The 15,022-nt window shown below is 39.1% G+C and overlaps 1 protein-coding gene across 2 annotated transcripts in view; it reads left to right on the forward strand.

Moving 5' to 3' along the window:
- Positions 1-15,022, forward strand: part of LDB2 (LIM domain binding 2) — a 294,341-nt gene that overhangs the window by 112,687 nt on the left and 166,632 nt on the right. For both annotated transcript variants that reach the window (XM_077814623.1, XM_077814624.1), the window contains exon 2: positions 12,013-12,115. In XM_077814623.1, coding sequence (XP_077670749.1) covers positions 12,013-12,115 — 103 coding nt within the window. The remainder of the gene's footprint in view (positions 1-12,012; positions 12,116-15,022) is intronic.

Consider the following 15,022-nt stretch of genomic DNA (forward strand, 5'->3'; position numbering starts at 1 on the left):
TAGGGTTATTGCATATTCTAGTGCAGAGCACAGGAATGTAACCACAATTCATTTGGGCTAAGCACAAACCCAAGTCTATGATTTATCTGCAATAGTCATGGGTAAAGAGTGCTATTAAAGAAATTCTATACTGCTGTCAGGCAGGCAGAGGCCTCCTTAAGTCTGTTATAAAGAGTGCCAATATCTTTAAAGTTTCAAACAACTTTGAAGAATATAGATTTATCAAATACCATATATACCAAATAGAGTGTGGCCAGGCCAAATGAATGCTATATGAAAGGTGGAAGAGTTCATCTCTATTAACAGCTGCAAAATGGTAATAATTTTAGCTCCTTACTGACCTGTCTGTCCGTCCACTCCCCAGGAATCCAGAAATTACCATGGAGTCGAATGGTTGAGCTATCCCTGAAGGTGACCTATACCAGATACTTCAAAAGAAGGACAAAAAACGTCCCATAATAATTCTGGATAATTTTGCTATAGAATACCATGTGCCAATGGGAGATTCCTTTTTGACCCCAGCTTCCTCTGCCATTTTCCTTCCTTCCCTCTCCATGACCCTTCTTCATACTTACAAAATTGCACAGAGGAATATAAATGGTGGGTTTGGATTAAATCCACGGGTGAAGTGACATACCTCATAAATTGTCAGGGTTGTGGTGTTTTTTTGTTTTTTTGCAAGAGCTATTGCATGGCATTAAACATTGCAATCTAGGTATAATTACCATAGGTAGCTAATGGGTCACCCAGAGAGTGGATACTTAAGGATTCATTTCTCTTTTGTCCACAAGCTGCACTGAAATGTAAACAATGGCAAATAATAGGTTTTGGACAAGAGATAATTTTTTTTCTTTCAGTTCTGCTATTATACTAAATCAGGTACTTTGTCTCTCTCTGCTTTTCCTGACTACTAAAGTTAGCAAACTTACAGGGTACTGTTAGGGGGCTTATTCCTTCACCCACTTACTTCCCTGGTCCTTCTCGCATGAACAGAGAGCAACAATACCCGAAGTCCAAAGGTGCAAACAATTCGATGTTTATTGGGGTGAACTTCCAGCAAGCATGATTCCAGTTTCCTTCCTTAGTGTCCTTCTTCCCAGCTCTGACACCACAGAGCCTTACACCTGTGTCCCTGTTCCCATTCCTGCCCTTAGCAAAACATTATTCCAATTTCCTTACCCCCATTCCCTGTTCCCATCTCCCACACCCACCCACCCTTCCACCCACACCCTCTTACTTCCTCACTGACTACAGATTATATAGTAAAACTTGAGTTCTGCTTAGCTATACCTTAACCAATCATTTTCCTGAAATTTAACTAACCAATCCTAACATATTGTAGCATGATTATGTAACCAATTATATCCCACCATCTTAATTAGTTTACACCCAGCAAAATTAATGTACAGCAGACAGGAACAATCACAGAACCAGAGAGATTATACAGACAAACAATAGCACGGTGGGAACTATAATGACAAAACAATACAGAAGTGAGGATTTCACATCCCAGTATTGATAAATGAGTTCTTGCCAGACAGGATGCTGTTTCCTTTTACATTTTCTAGGCACTTCCCTTTCTCTGGAGGCCATAGGCATTATCAGGACAGGATTGTATTCCTAACAGCCCAATAGCACCTTCTTTCAATGTGACTAGTTTGGAATGTGAGGATGTGACCGGTCGCTTCCTAGCTTATGGCTGCCTCTGCTGCTTAGCCAAAGGCCTTAGCCTAAGCACAGGGCCACAAACTGTCACAGTAAGAGAAGGCCCTTACACCGGCAGAGAGTGATTTTGATTCTTTCTTTTGTACCTCTATCACTAGCCAAGTGATAAGAATACACCTAAATTCTTAGAGTATAGGCCTTTACAGACAGGCCTGAATATCTATATCCTAACAGGTACATGGGTTTTTCCTCCTTCATTCTAACGAGGTGTTCTACTTGAAATATATTTAGAGTTTGTCATGTTGTGCCCCACTTACGTTTAAGTAGTTAGAGGCTTGTATACATGGGAGAAATTGACCAGTGTAGCTGTAGCAGGTAGCGGAGTAATTATACTGTTATTGCTATGCTGGTATTGCTTCCCCATGTAGATACTCTATTCTGGAATAAAGAATAGCAATGTTGGTATCTCTATAATTATGCTGATCAATTTCCCCTTTAACTATACAAGCCTTTAACTGCTTAAACATAAGTGGGGCACACCATGAAATTGACATTAATCAATCTGGGCCTCTTACAGATCCTCCCTAATGTATTATTTTTCAGTCTAACAGATTTTTCTTGGACCAAAGAATAAATATCTGATTTCACAGAGTGCCCATTTTAGAAATGAGCCACTATTGCATTGTATTATATTATGGTGTCCCTTATTGCATGTCAATGTGGCAAGATGTTATAAGAGCAATAAATCTTTTATTCTTGGTGCTTCATATCCCATGAAGGAATTATTTGTGAGAGTGGGTTCTCACTCACTTGTGTAATTCCATATATTTCAGTGGAGTTCTGATTCAAATCATGAGTATAGAGAATCAGGCCCTTTTTTTCTTTACATGTGAGTTAGAGGGCATTTTCTCTTTGAAATTATATCTCCATGTTCATTGGTGATGCAATTATATACTGTAGTTACAATACAGATAAAACCTGGGACAGTCTTTACTAGAAAAACTAAGATGAGTTCCAAATTGGACTGTAAACAGTGATTTAATTAATTATTAACTCAGCTGAAGAAACTGATATGCTTTGGCTACCAGATAGGTTGTTGGCAAGAAACTGGAGAATATAATTGAATAGAAAACTACTTATGACAAATGCCAAGTCTTCAAATCTTTGTGCCAGTTTTACATCACTTTGTTCCAGAGTCGGCATCCAGCCATGCTAGTAAGGGAACTAAAGTAAGCAATGCCATGAAAGTAAAACTACCAATATGTGTGAAATAACAAATGGCAGTCATAAAGCTTTGTATTCTTATTGTTGAGCACTGGCTGTTGTAGGGCTTTGATAAAATATAATGTCTGGATACGATTGCAGGAGTTTTTAATTCTCCCTGAAAGAGATCCTGTCTATAAGTCAAAAAAAAAAAAAAAAAAAAAAGAGGCTGAAAAGCAAAAGTAGCAAAAGGAGTGGTAAGGGTCAGTTTAAAAAATGAAGGCTGGTGTAAAACACCTAACAAATCATATCCAGGGAAGAAGAGAGAATGCAGGAATGATCAAATTTTCTTCTCCCTGCCAAGTCTCATCATGCATCAATGTCAACCGTTGATGCAGAATCATCTTGTAGCAGACCATGTTTTATATTTTTCCCTTTGGCTGAATCTGAGAAAGGTGTAAGACGTGAAGGCCCAAGTATTAGTCTGGCAAAGTTACCAGGTATTGTTAGGACCATTGTTCTGAATAGAAGAAGGGGCTGTAACTCACTGTCAGTTATACCTTTGATTGCTGCATTATTTCAGATAAAGAAGGTCATTTAAGAGGTGCAGAAACCTTGGAGAAATGGTGGTAGGATTAAATTTGCGTGTGCTTTACCTAAAAGGGCCCTAAGAGGAAGAAAAGATCCCAAATCATCATACATGTGAACTCTTGCCTCACAGAAGCAAAGAGAAGCATACGAGATTTTCTTTTTAAAGTGACTTTTGCCTTATGTGCCCATCTCTGAGAATGGCAGAGAAGGGGATTATGGGGAAAGAAGGGAATGGAGGGTAGGCAGGGAATGTTATCATGGATTCCTGCTCTCACACACATCTTGGCTCAGGGCAAAAGAAAGAATCATTTATTGGAAGCTCTTCTGGGCACAGACTGACTCGTATTTTGCATGCTGTGAAATATCAACCAAATTGTTGGCACCAAACAAATAATACAGTATTTATAGAGGCACTGGTGACTGTTCCATAGATAGAAAAGGAGTACTTGTGGCACCTTAGAGACTAACCAATTTATTTGAGCATGAGCTTTCGTGAGCTACAGTGAGCTGTAGCTCACGAAAGCTCATGCTCAAATAAATTGGTTAGTCTCTACACTGTAGCTCACGCTCAAATAAATTGGTTAGTCTCTAAGGTGCCACAAGTACTCCTTTTCTTTTTGCGAATACAGACTAACACGGCTGTTACTCTGAAACCTGTTCCATAGATGTAGACTGTAAGCCATATTTTGACAAACTCCACCCTGACTTTTCATAGAAAGGTGCTATTGCTATGAAAATAATTGTGATAAAGGAGACTTTTGAAATATTTTTAAAAGTGTAGGATAAAAACTTTTCCAATGTGCAAAGATGAGTACAATGTAAAACAGAATGTTCTCAGGATTCTTTAACCACTTAAAACTTTAAAATGGAATACTCCATAAACTCCAAAGTTCAAATATAGGTATATATGTATAAACTCTTTTGCATAATATAGCTTATTATTATTTTGGTTTGGGCATAAAAAGGTTACTAACAGTCTTTGTCATAGTAGGTTGGATCTTTGCCAACTACCAATTCACACAGAGATTTCATTTAAACAGAAAAATTCACAATGTACAACAGCCAAATGACCTTAACTCTGCCCTGTGTCAAAATGTAAATACAAAGTTTAACTGAACTGTATGCATTAATCATTTAGGTTTCTCTCAGATCATTACATAAACATTCTAATATCTAAGGCTCCTAAGGAAACTAAGTAGTTATGGGATAACAGGGAAGGTCTTCATGAATCAATAGCTGGTAAAAAAGATAGGGTAGGAATAAATGGGCAGTTTTCACAATGGAGAGTGATAAACATTGGTGTCACCCTTGGATCTGTACTAGGACTTGTGCTGTTAACATGTTCATTAATTATCTGAAAAAGGAGATGAACAGTGAAGTGACAAAGTTTGCAGATCATAAAAAATTAATCATGATATTTAAATCCAAAAGCTGAGGAGTTAAAGGAGGATCTCATAAAACTGGTTGACTGGGTGACAAAATGGTAGATGAAATTCAACACTGATAAGTACAAAATAATGGACATTGAAAAAAATAATCACAACTATACATCTATAATGAGTGGGCTCTAAATTAGCTGTTACCACTCAAGAAAGATCTTGGAGTCATTGTGGATAGTTGTCTGAAAACTTCAGGTCAGTGGGCAGCAGTGGTCAAAAAGTCTAACAAAATGTGAGGAACTATTAGGAGAGGGATAGAAAATATCATAATGTCAAGATGTAAATCCATGTTGTACCCACACCTTTAATACTGTGTCTAGCTCTGGTTGCCCCATCTCAGAAAGGATATAGTAGAACAGGAAAAGGTTCAGAGAAGGGCAACAAAGATGATCAAGAGCATAGAACAGTTTCTGTACACAGAAAGACTAAAAACATTAGGGCTGTTCAATTTAGAAAAGAGATGGTTAAGAAGGGTTATTAAAGAAGTCTATAAAATCATGAATGGTAAGGAAAAAGTGAATAGAGAAGTGTTATTTACCTTTTTTCCACAATACAAAAATCAGGGGTCACCCAATTAAATTAATAGGCAGCAGGTTTAATACAAACAAGAAGAAGTACTTTTTCACACTGTGTACAATTAACCTGTGGAACTCATTGCCATAGGATGTTGTGATGGCCAAAAGTATAAACTGGGCTCAAAAAAGAGCTAGATAAGTTCATGGAGGATAGGTCCATCGATTGTTATTAGCCAAGATGGTCAGGGATGTCACTTCATGCTTGGGAAGATCCTAAATCTCTGACTGGCAGAAGCCAGGAGGAGAGACAGGGGTGGCTATCTCTAAAATCACCTTGTTCTGTATAAACCCCCCTGAAGATCTGGTACTTACCACTGTTGGAGACAGGATGTTAGGTTAGAGGGATCATTGGTGTGACCCAGTTTCACAGTTCTTATGTTCTTACTCTTATTCATACAAGTTTGGCTTTTCTTACAACTGTACACAAACAAAATCAAATCATTCAAATATCAATATTCTGTCTCAGATTTCCCAATAGTAACAGAGACAGACAACAACACAATTTATACCACATTGTAAAAATATTGTCCATTACAGAATATAGATAGATATAGGTAGATGTAGATAAATATATCAATTATCAACATTAAATTGATATCAAATTAAATAGCATATAAGGGTCTGATCTAATTTCCAATTAAGTAAAAAGAGAGACTGCTACTGACTTTGGTAGAAGTTGTAGCCAGGGCCTTAAATATAGTAGGCAGAGTTAAAGTTGGGGCAAATCCAAGGGCAGAGTTGGGTTATTCATCAATGAGAGTTTTTATGTTTCATGGTCTGCATGTGTAAATTGGGTATAAAATTGGTGTCAGAGTTTTTTTCCAAATCTTATCTTCTAACTTCCATAATTTTTAATGTTTGTCAATTTTTACAGATGTATTTAAAGGCAAATCTTTTCTTGTATTGCACTTAGAAACTTCAGCTATAGCTTTTGTGTGCGTGTTTGGGGGTGGGGGGATTCTTTCCCTTCAGAGACAATAGTTTCCTTGTGCAGAGTTAACTTGAAAGGAAGTGAGAAGGCTACATGTTGCCAAAAGAAATGAGGACGTACATGGTATTGAAAATAGTAAGGGTCACTAAAGAATTATTGCAGGGCCAGAACTAAAATGTAAGCTCCCCAGGGCTCATACATAGGTTGGTATTTACAAAGTACATCGGTTGGTATTTACAACGCAGTTCTTCTCTGAAAATGACTATGTAAAAATGGTCCCTTTTCACAAGAGACATGCTTCCTGTGAGCATTCAGAGTCACATTTACTAGCTCTAGTGACTGCTGTTTTACAATACCTTGTACACCCCTGACACATGCACAGACAACTGAGAAGAGAGAGAGTGAACAGGATTCAGCTGCGTCATCAACAGAATTTTGTTAACTAAGGGCCATCTTGTGCCCCAGAGATCCTTAGGCAGTGTGGATCCTCTATACATGTCTCCCCTCTTTTTGGTCAAATGGAAGTAGCCATCTTTAGGCCACTATTTCCCCACACCCATGTCCTGGACCTGCAGAAGATTCTCTGCCAGACTGGTAATCTGAGAGTAGGAAGGAGGACTGGGGGGGCATGTCATTCCTTCCCCTGAAACTCTCACTTGGAGTGAGGAATAAAAAGTGAAGGTGATATAGCCTGAGGTTGTAATGACTGTCACAGACCTGTCCTCTGTGCTGTCGAACTCTCTTATGTAAGTCAGGGAATTGCAGGCACTGATCCCTGCAGGCCTGGTTTGAGGGAATCCCAATGATCTCCACAGTAGAAACTTGTCAGCACAGCTCTACTGGGGCCACACTTATGGGAGGAAGGGAAGAGCAACAGGTTGGTGGGGAGCTCTGCAGAAGCAAAGGACCATGTGCCTCCTGTGACATTTGGGGTTCAGATTCCCTGTTTCAGAGAGGGAGTAGGGAGCAAACCCCATTTCCATCCAATAGAATAACTAGGAGAAAACCACAGGATAACTTTGTAGATATTTTACCTCGCTGGAGAGGGGCAATTTGGCCTTAAGTTCCAGTTGCAGAGTCAGCTCCCCTGTCGAGCAGTCCCCATTGCAGGCAAGAGGGAAGGCATTGTTTGGTCTGCAGACTATTACAGATGCAGGTGTGTAAGGAGAAAAGAATCCAGCTTGATTTCCAGATCTCAGAGTGAATTTGTGGGACTGTCAAGGAAAAAAAATATCTTTAAAACTGAGCCCATTTGACATGGAAATCGGTGAGAGAAAATAAATGTGGAGCCCCACAATTTATGAACACTATTCAGAATTGAACCACACTTCAAAATGCAATTAACAATAGGGGTGGAGGTGATAAGAAGGAACAGTGACAGTCATGACTGAGGGACATTTTGCTTCTAGGTAAGATTTTGCTTCTAGAGAAGTTGTCTCTTCCACTGACCTAAATATTGGTTTCCGTTTGTCCTTTCATCCCCTTTGACCTATTCTTTAAGTTTATTTTAATGAAAATAGTTTTCCAAGTATTAATTTTTTTGTTACATTTGGTCCATTACTTCAGTGTTCCAGTGTGTGAGTGCGCTATGTGAAAGGGAGGTTGCCATGGTAATTTCTCATTATTGTTGAATAGAAAAATAATTACTCTGGCAAAATCCCACGTAACCTGTCAGCACATAAGTTAAAGATGCCTGGGGGAAGCCTTGACTTCAACATCCTTCTTTTTTTGTGGGGAAAGGGGGATTTTTCATCCATTTTTTTCATAATAATTATATTCATTTTCTGCAATTTGTCTGGGGATACCTCCCTTGGTTTTGTTCACCATTTGACTAAAAGTGTGGTTGGGCCCATTTGTGAGGAGGTTGGACCAGAGGATTAATCAGGGAAGTGTATCTAATTTTTTATGCAAAATGTATATATTCCACTGGGTGGTTGGGTTTTTTTTCTTCCTGATTTTAAGTATGCAAAAAACACCAGAAAAAGACTATGGACAATGTTCAAACTGCAATAGAAGCTGGATGTTTTTATTTATCCTTAGAGACAATCTATGATAATGTAGTTGCTACATTTTCCTAGCCTTTAGAATTAGTGGAAATGAGAGGGAATGAAACTATGTGCGGTTTGAGCTGAAGCTCTGCTCTTTTTCTTATGCTCTTTGCTTTGTTTTATGTGTGCATTAGAATTGTGTGATGCTTCCTTTTCGCCTCTCTCATTGTTGGATTTTCATTAGTAGCTGTGTTCATACTAAAATACAGAACTAACAGGAGCTTTTCCACTGCAGAACTGTAAATGTGATACGTGACTTTCCTTAACCCTTCATCCCCTTTTCAGGTACAAGAAGCATGTCCAAAAGAATTCAGTAGAATGGGGTGGCAAGCGATTGAAAGCAGTAGCCCATAATTACTGGCTGGGCACTAAACTATTATATGCACTTATGATAGCAACCCACCAGACTGCCATGAGTGAAGCCTCAGTGCTCAAAATACAGAGGGGAGCTGTTGGAAGCCCATGTGCTGTGCTGTTACGGAATATCTATCTATCTATCTATTCTGTGCTTGTCACCGTGGCGCCTCAGCTAATAAATACAACAGTGTGTGCATGTGCCCACACCCATCAAAGGTACACAGCCATGCAGGAGAGAGCAGGGATCTGTCACTGACAATAGACTTCTGAAAAGTGGGGTCAGTGTTTCTTTATTTTAAAATCTTGTTTCATCTTTTTTGAGAGCGGGACTGAATTATTTCTCAGGCACTCCCAAACTGCTCTGTTCCTGATTACACTGCCTCCTGTTGGTGACGCTGCTGACAGCGGGAATGAGCATTGATGAGGAACAGTGAAGAATGAAGGCTGTCAGCCAGCCAAGAAAGCTCTTGTACTATCATAACAACAACTAGAATGTTATGAAGTGCTCTGATTACTTCATTAAATGTCAACAAAAAGGAGCTGTAGAAACACAATGGAGAGCAAAGCCTATAACAGGGTTCTCAAGAAAAGAAAAGCAGGAGGAGGAGTGTCTAAAAAGACCATGTAATTATTTATCAGTTTGTATATATATAATTGATATGATATATCCATTTTTTGAACTTAAATTAGCATTTTATCCCAAGTTTTATTTGTTTACTTAGGTCAAGGTGATAAGTGCTTGCTGCCTGTGATACATAGTTTTGAGGCCATATGAGGTCTCCCCAGTGGTGCAAGTAGCATGGTACGGGATGGTACACTGTACCAGTGAGATATTTATAGAGGGTACACTGTACCGGGAAGACACAGGAGGAGCAGAACGCTGGGCGAACCCACACCGGCAGCTCCTCCAGTGTGGCTTTTCTGCCCCCAGCTCTTCCAGGCAGCTGCATCTCCTGAGTCCTGTGTGGGGTCTGTATAGCAGCCCTGTCGGAGGACAGAGCTGGGGGTGGGTATGGGGGCGGTGCAGCCGCGCCAGAGGAACTGGGTGGTCCCACATTTTGCTCCTCTTTCCGCGGCGGTTCCGGAGAGCCCTGTGGTTCAGAAGTCTTTGGTGCAGTGGGAGGAGGACAGAGCCCTCCCAGGTAATGTGGAATGGATCATGAGGAGGGGTGCGGGAAAGCATGGGGACCCAGGCTGGGGATGGGGTGGGGAGGAGTCATATGATGAGTCACGTGGGGGGGGTCACATGGGGAGGGCATGGCCCCCTTTCTGCCCCCCCGTTAGCTGCTGCAGTGTACTAGTAAGAAATGAATTCCAGTTGCACACCTGGGTCTGCATAATGCTCACCAAATTGCATCTAGCCACCCATTGGATAGACTGCTGTTGTGATTGTTGTAGAGTCGTTACAATACATGGGATTTCTGATTTATATTCCCAACTTTGCCATTGAGTCACTTTGTGAGCTTCAGCAAGTCATTTAAATCTCAGTGCCTTGGTACATCCATCCATGTTGCAGATATGCACTCCACATTTTTGGAACAAGCTGCCTACCTAGATTTTCTTTCGTTTGTGTTTGTTAAACCAAAAATAGTTTTCTTTCCGTACTCTTTTTGTCCTCAGAACATTAAGAGGATGTGCATCATTTATGCTGGTGCGTGTCAATGTGTGGCTGGGTTTAGGCAAGGATACAGTTATGTTGTAAAAAAGAAATGTTAATTGGCATCCTTGATGGATGTTTTCAGCACAGAAGCCAAGATGAAGGGAGACTGAACATAAGAACGGCCATACTGGGTCAGACCAATGGTCCGTCTAGCCCAGTATCCTGTCTCCAACAGTGACTGGTACCAGAGCTTCAAGGAGAGTACATCAAGGAGAGAGGCAATTTTGGAAAGATCCACCTCTGTCTTCCCCTCCCAGCTTCTCGCAGTCAGAGATTTAGGGTCTCCCCCAGCATGGGGTTGCATCCCTGACCATCTTGGCTAATAACCATAGGTAGAACTGTTCTCTGTGTAGTTATCTAGTTCTTTTTTGAACCCAGTCATACTTCTGGCCATCACACCATACCACAGCAGTGAGTTCCCTAGGATAATTGTACATTGTGTGAAAAAGTATTACCAGCTGCCTATTAATTTAATTGGTGACCCCTGGTTTTTGTGTTGTGGAAAAGGGTAAATAACACTTCTCTATTCACTTTTTCCACACCTTTCATGATTTTATAGGTCTTTTTTACATTCCCCCTTAATCATCTCTTTTCTAATCTGAACAGCAGCCACCTAAATAAGGCACTTGATTTTCAAGTTCCCATTGACTTCATGAAGAACTGTGGGTGCTGAGTACCTTTGAAAATCAGAATACTTATTTAGGTGCCTAGCTGTAGATTTGGATGCCCAAATTTAAGCACCCACATTTGAAAAATTTTGGTTCAATTTCCAAGATCATCAACCCAGCCTTAGTATTTTATTTGTTATATGCTGTATATTTTACCTTGTGTTAATAATTATTATATTCTATTAGTGTAGAGCAGTGAATGTCTCAGAAAGAGGGGGAGGGGAGACTTTAAAATTCTGGTTTCATCTTCCGTGTCCTATTGAAAAGTAAAGAATTCTCCTAGCAAGTGCATTTAAATAACTAGCTGATATTTAATTAACCTATGGGATGGTCATAGTTATAATAAATGCATCTAAGTCCAATAGCTATTACATTTAGTTTCAAAATAACTTACATGTACGTGCATGCTAATAATGATCACATTACATAAGATTACAGAATAAAGTACTGTTCTTTCTCACCCTCAAGAGCAATCATACCATATAGGTAGCACATGAAAAGCAAAAAATAATATTACAGTATATTAAGTACCAAATGATTTGTAAAAACATTTAAAGATTTAACAAAATGTGTGTAAATACTCATTTGTATGGGCGACACTATGTTATTTTATATGTTTGAACAGTGCCTAGCTTAATGGAAGATCTCTCGTAATACAAAAAATAAATTATATTTTATTAATAATATATTATCTGTTTCCTTAAATCAGAACAGACCCTTACATGAGTAGATTAATTTGATTAATGACCGCATGGACATCCACCCTTCCGTGCAGACAGAACCCAAACCAAAAATGGGATCCTTTGAATTTCTTCTTTTAAAAGGGGTTATTTTCTTTTTGCCATGTGTTAAATGAATGATCTTTCTCTTCCTAGGATAGTGACAACCTCTGGTGGGATGCCTTTGCAACTGAGTTTTTTGAAGATGATGCAACCTTAACCCTTTCATTTTGTTTGGAAGATGGACCAAAGCGATACAGTAAGAGACAAATTTATCGTTATGATTTTATGCCTTAGTTTCTGTGCATTTATTCTAGAAAAGCAATACAGACCTAAGAGCTGGTGATAGTGGTATACTTGCTACAACACATGAAGCTACCATCAAGTTCCATTAACAAAATGCACTGGTTGGATTTCTTAAAGAAAGGAATTTAAGTTTTGAAATTTCTGTGTACTTCTATACTGTGAATATAAGTATGTGAATTGCAAGCTGACCTGGGCAAATAATGCAAAACATTCTGCTAATATTCACTGGAATTTTTAAATGAATTTGCTTTGTCTGTGTTTGCACTTTTTATATGTTCACTTTCCATTAACTTTCAAATGATGCAGATTTCTTGGCAAAAATATTCACAGAAAGGGATTTTTGTGGAAAATGTCAGTATTCCTGATGGGAGAGCTTCCACATTCACTCAGAGCTCAGAAAAAATACCAAGAAACAGATCCTTGGCTGGTGTAAATTGGCACCACTCCATCAACGTCACGGAGCCTTTCTGATCTATATTGGCTGAAGATCTGTCCTTGGATGTTATCTGACCAATCACAACTAAGCAATGATGCTGAATTTTTAGAATACGGTCAGTCAATCCATGAATAAATTCGAGTAACAAATACATCTGACAACACTGTGATCCATTTGCCCATGTTCCACAAGGAGGAGAAAGGGCTAAAATTAATTGAACAAATTGTTTGCCGTGAATTATTCACTCTACTCTAGCACCGAGCAACACAGAGATACAGAAACATTGAAAAACTGCATTGCAAATTGTTTCAATCCATTCTGAGTGACCCTTGCTTCTCTGTGACAGCTTGTGCTCTGTGCTTAATGTTCTGAATCTTTCAAGGTTCTTATTTTTCTTGAGATTGACTGATTTTCAGTGTATCACTCACATACTTCTAATTCATTTTATCAATTATCTCAGGTATTTATTTGACAAGTATTACCTTTTTCTGAAGAAAAAATATAAGTCACTTTGAACGCACATTTTGGGATTAGTGTTGACAGAATTACAGTTTCTTGCCTTTCAAAGCGAGTGATAACTCTGTAAAGGTCCTGAAATTACAGCCTGTAGCAACATTGGTAACAGCTGATCTGTCCTGATTAAGTTGAGTCAACTTGTCAGATATCAGATTTCCTAGTTGTATTATCAGTTGAGAAGACACAGATACATCAGCCAAAAAGCAATTAATGTCCAGTTAGATCAGAGGGAGTTGTGTTTCTGGAAAACAGTGCCAAATATGAAATAATTTGTCACAGGTTAAAATATTCCTGTTGTCACAAACGCTTGATAATGGTTGTGCTATGTATAAGTGTGGGTAGCTCAGTCAGTGCTGTTGATAAATGTGATTGAAACATCAAATTACTGTGAGTACACTTCAAACCTGTTCAGTATGCATAATCTAAAAAAAAAAAAAATGGTGACGTCTGAACAAACTATTGTTATTGTAGCTTTTGTTATGATGCTCCTTAACATTATGATTAAAGTTGATCATATAGAGATTTTTTCAGTACTTTTTTATTTCTGTACTTTCATTCGCAAATATTTGCATAATTCTGTCATGAAGTAATATTGATGTTTTCAGGCACTAGTCCTATTTATATTCATTGTTGCTGTAAAATCTCTTTTAAGTGTCTCCTAACCTGTCAAACAGCTCGGCCGGTGACTGTTCCCTCAATATTGTCTGGGTTCAAGAGCAACCTTCCTGGGTGGATGGAGTGTGAGTTGTCCCAGTTATGACCTCCTGAGATAGTGTAGTATATGAAGGAATGGGAGGAGATGGACAGGGTCTCTAGGCTCATAGTTTATGGCAGTTCTCTATATCTAGGAATGAAGCTTCATGTCCTGAAAAGGCCCCAGCTAGTTTAGAACAGAGCAGTTCACTTTGTCAGCAATACAAGTCATCAGGACAATGAACCACTCTTTGCAGGGACTCCCCATAGAATACAGAGTTCCATTCAAGGTCTCTTTCCTGAATGTCAAAGCCATGCATAGGATCAGTCCTTGCTACCTGAGAGACACTTTCTCTCAGGGACCATGACCTACCACAATAGCTTTATTCCCTGGGAACAACTAACTGTTAACTAATAGCAGGAGGCTCATACCACAGGGGACAGAACCATCACAGCAGCTGGACCAAGAGTATGGAATTTGCTGGCAGATGAAATAAAAAATGTCTAGTGACCCCCCAGCATAGTACTGCCAATCCCAAGTGTTCAAAAATCATGACTCAGGCCCCAAAATCATGAGACTGTCTGAAAAATTATGATTTTGAAAAAAAAAAAACAACTTTTTGATTCTTTTTGCCTTCTGATTTTTAAACTTTTAGCACTCATGTTTTAAAGATTTTCTTGGCAATGGTGAGGGTTGTAAACTCACTTTTTAAAAAAATGGAAATTGAGATGTTCATTTAATCACATGACTCCAGGAGACTGAGGTTTTAAGAAAAACACCAAATTTTGTGAGACTCACAATTAAATCACTATAGTTGAAAACATTCCTTTCTACACTGAGAAAAGTTGCTTGCCAAGATAACACTGCCTCTCTCCAGGCCTACAGCTCTAATGGCCTTGACCACAAGTTCCAGAATTCCTTTGGTCTGTGCGGAAAACCAGACTTGGCTCAGAGCTGGGAGTTGAACTCTTAAAGGCCAGGCTCAACCTGTAACACAACCTCTCAGTCAGACCTGGTCTCTTCTGTCCCGCCTCATAGTCTTATAATTGTAGGTGCAAGAGCCTTAGCCTCTGTAGCTTCTTGTCTCCAGTACAGAATTCCAGGGAGATTACCATAGTCTTTCAAATCTCATTTGGAAACATATCTTTTCTCCCTTGCATATACCCCCTTAACGTCCCTATCCCTCTGCTATTATTTATTATGAACTCTATCAG

The sequence above is a fragment of the Eretmochelys imbricata genome, chromosome 4 (genome assembly GCF_965152235.1).
Source record: "Eretmochelys imbricata isolate rEreImb1 chromosome 4, rEreImb1.hap1, whole genome shotgun sequence".
NCBI classification, from domain to species: Eukaryota; Metazoa; Chordata; order Testudines; family Cheloniidae; genus Eretmochelys; species Eretmochelys imbricata.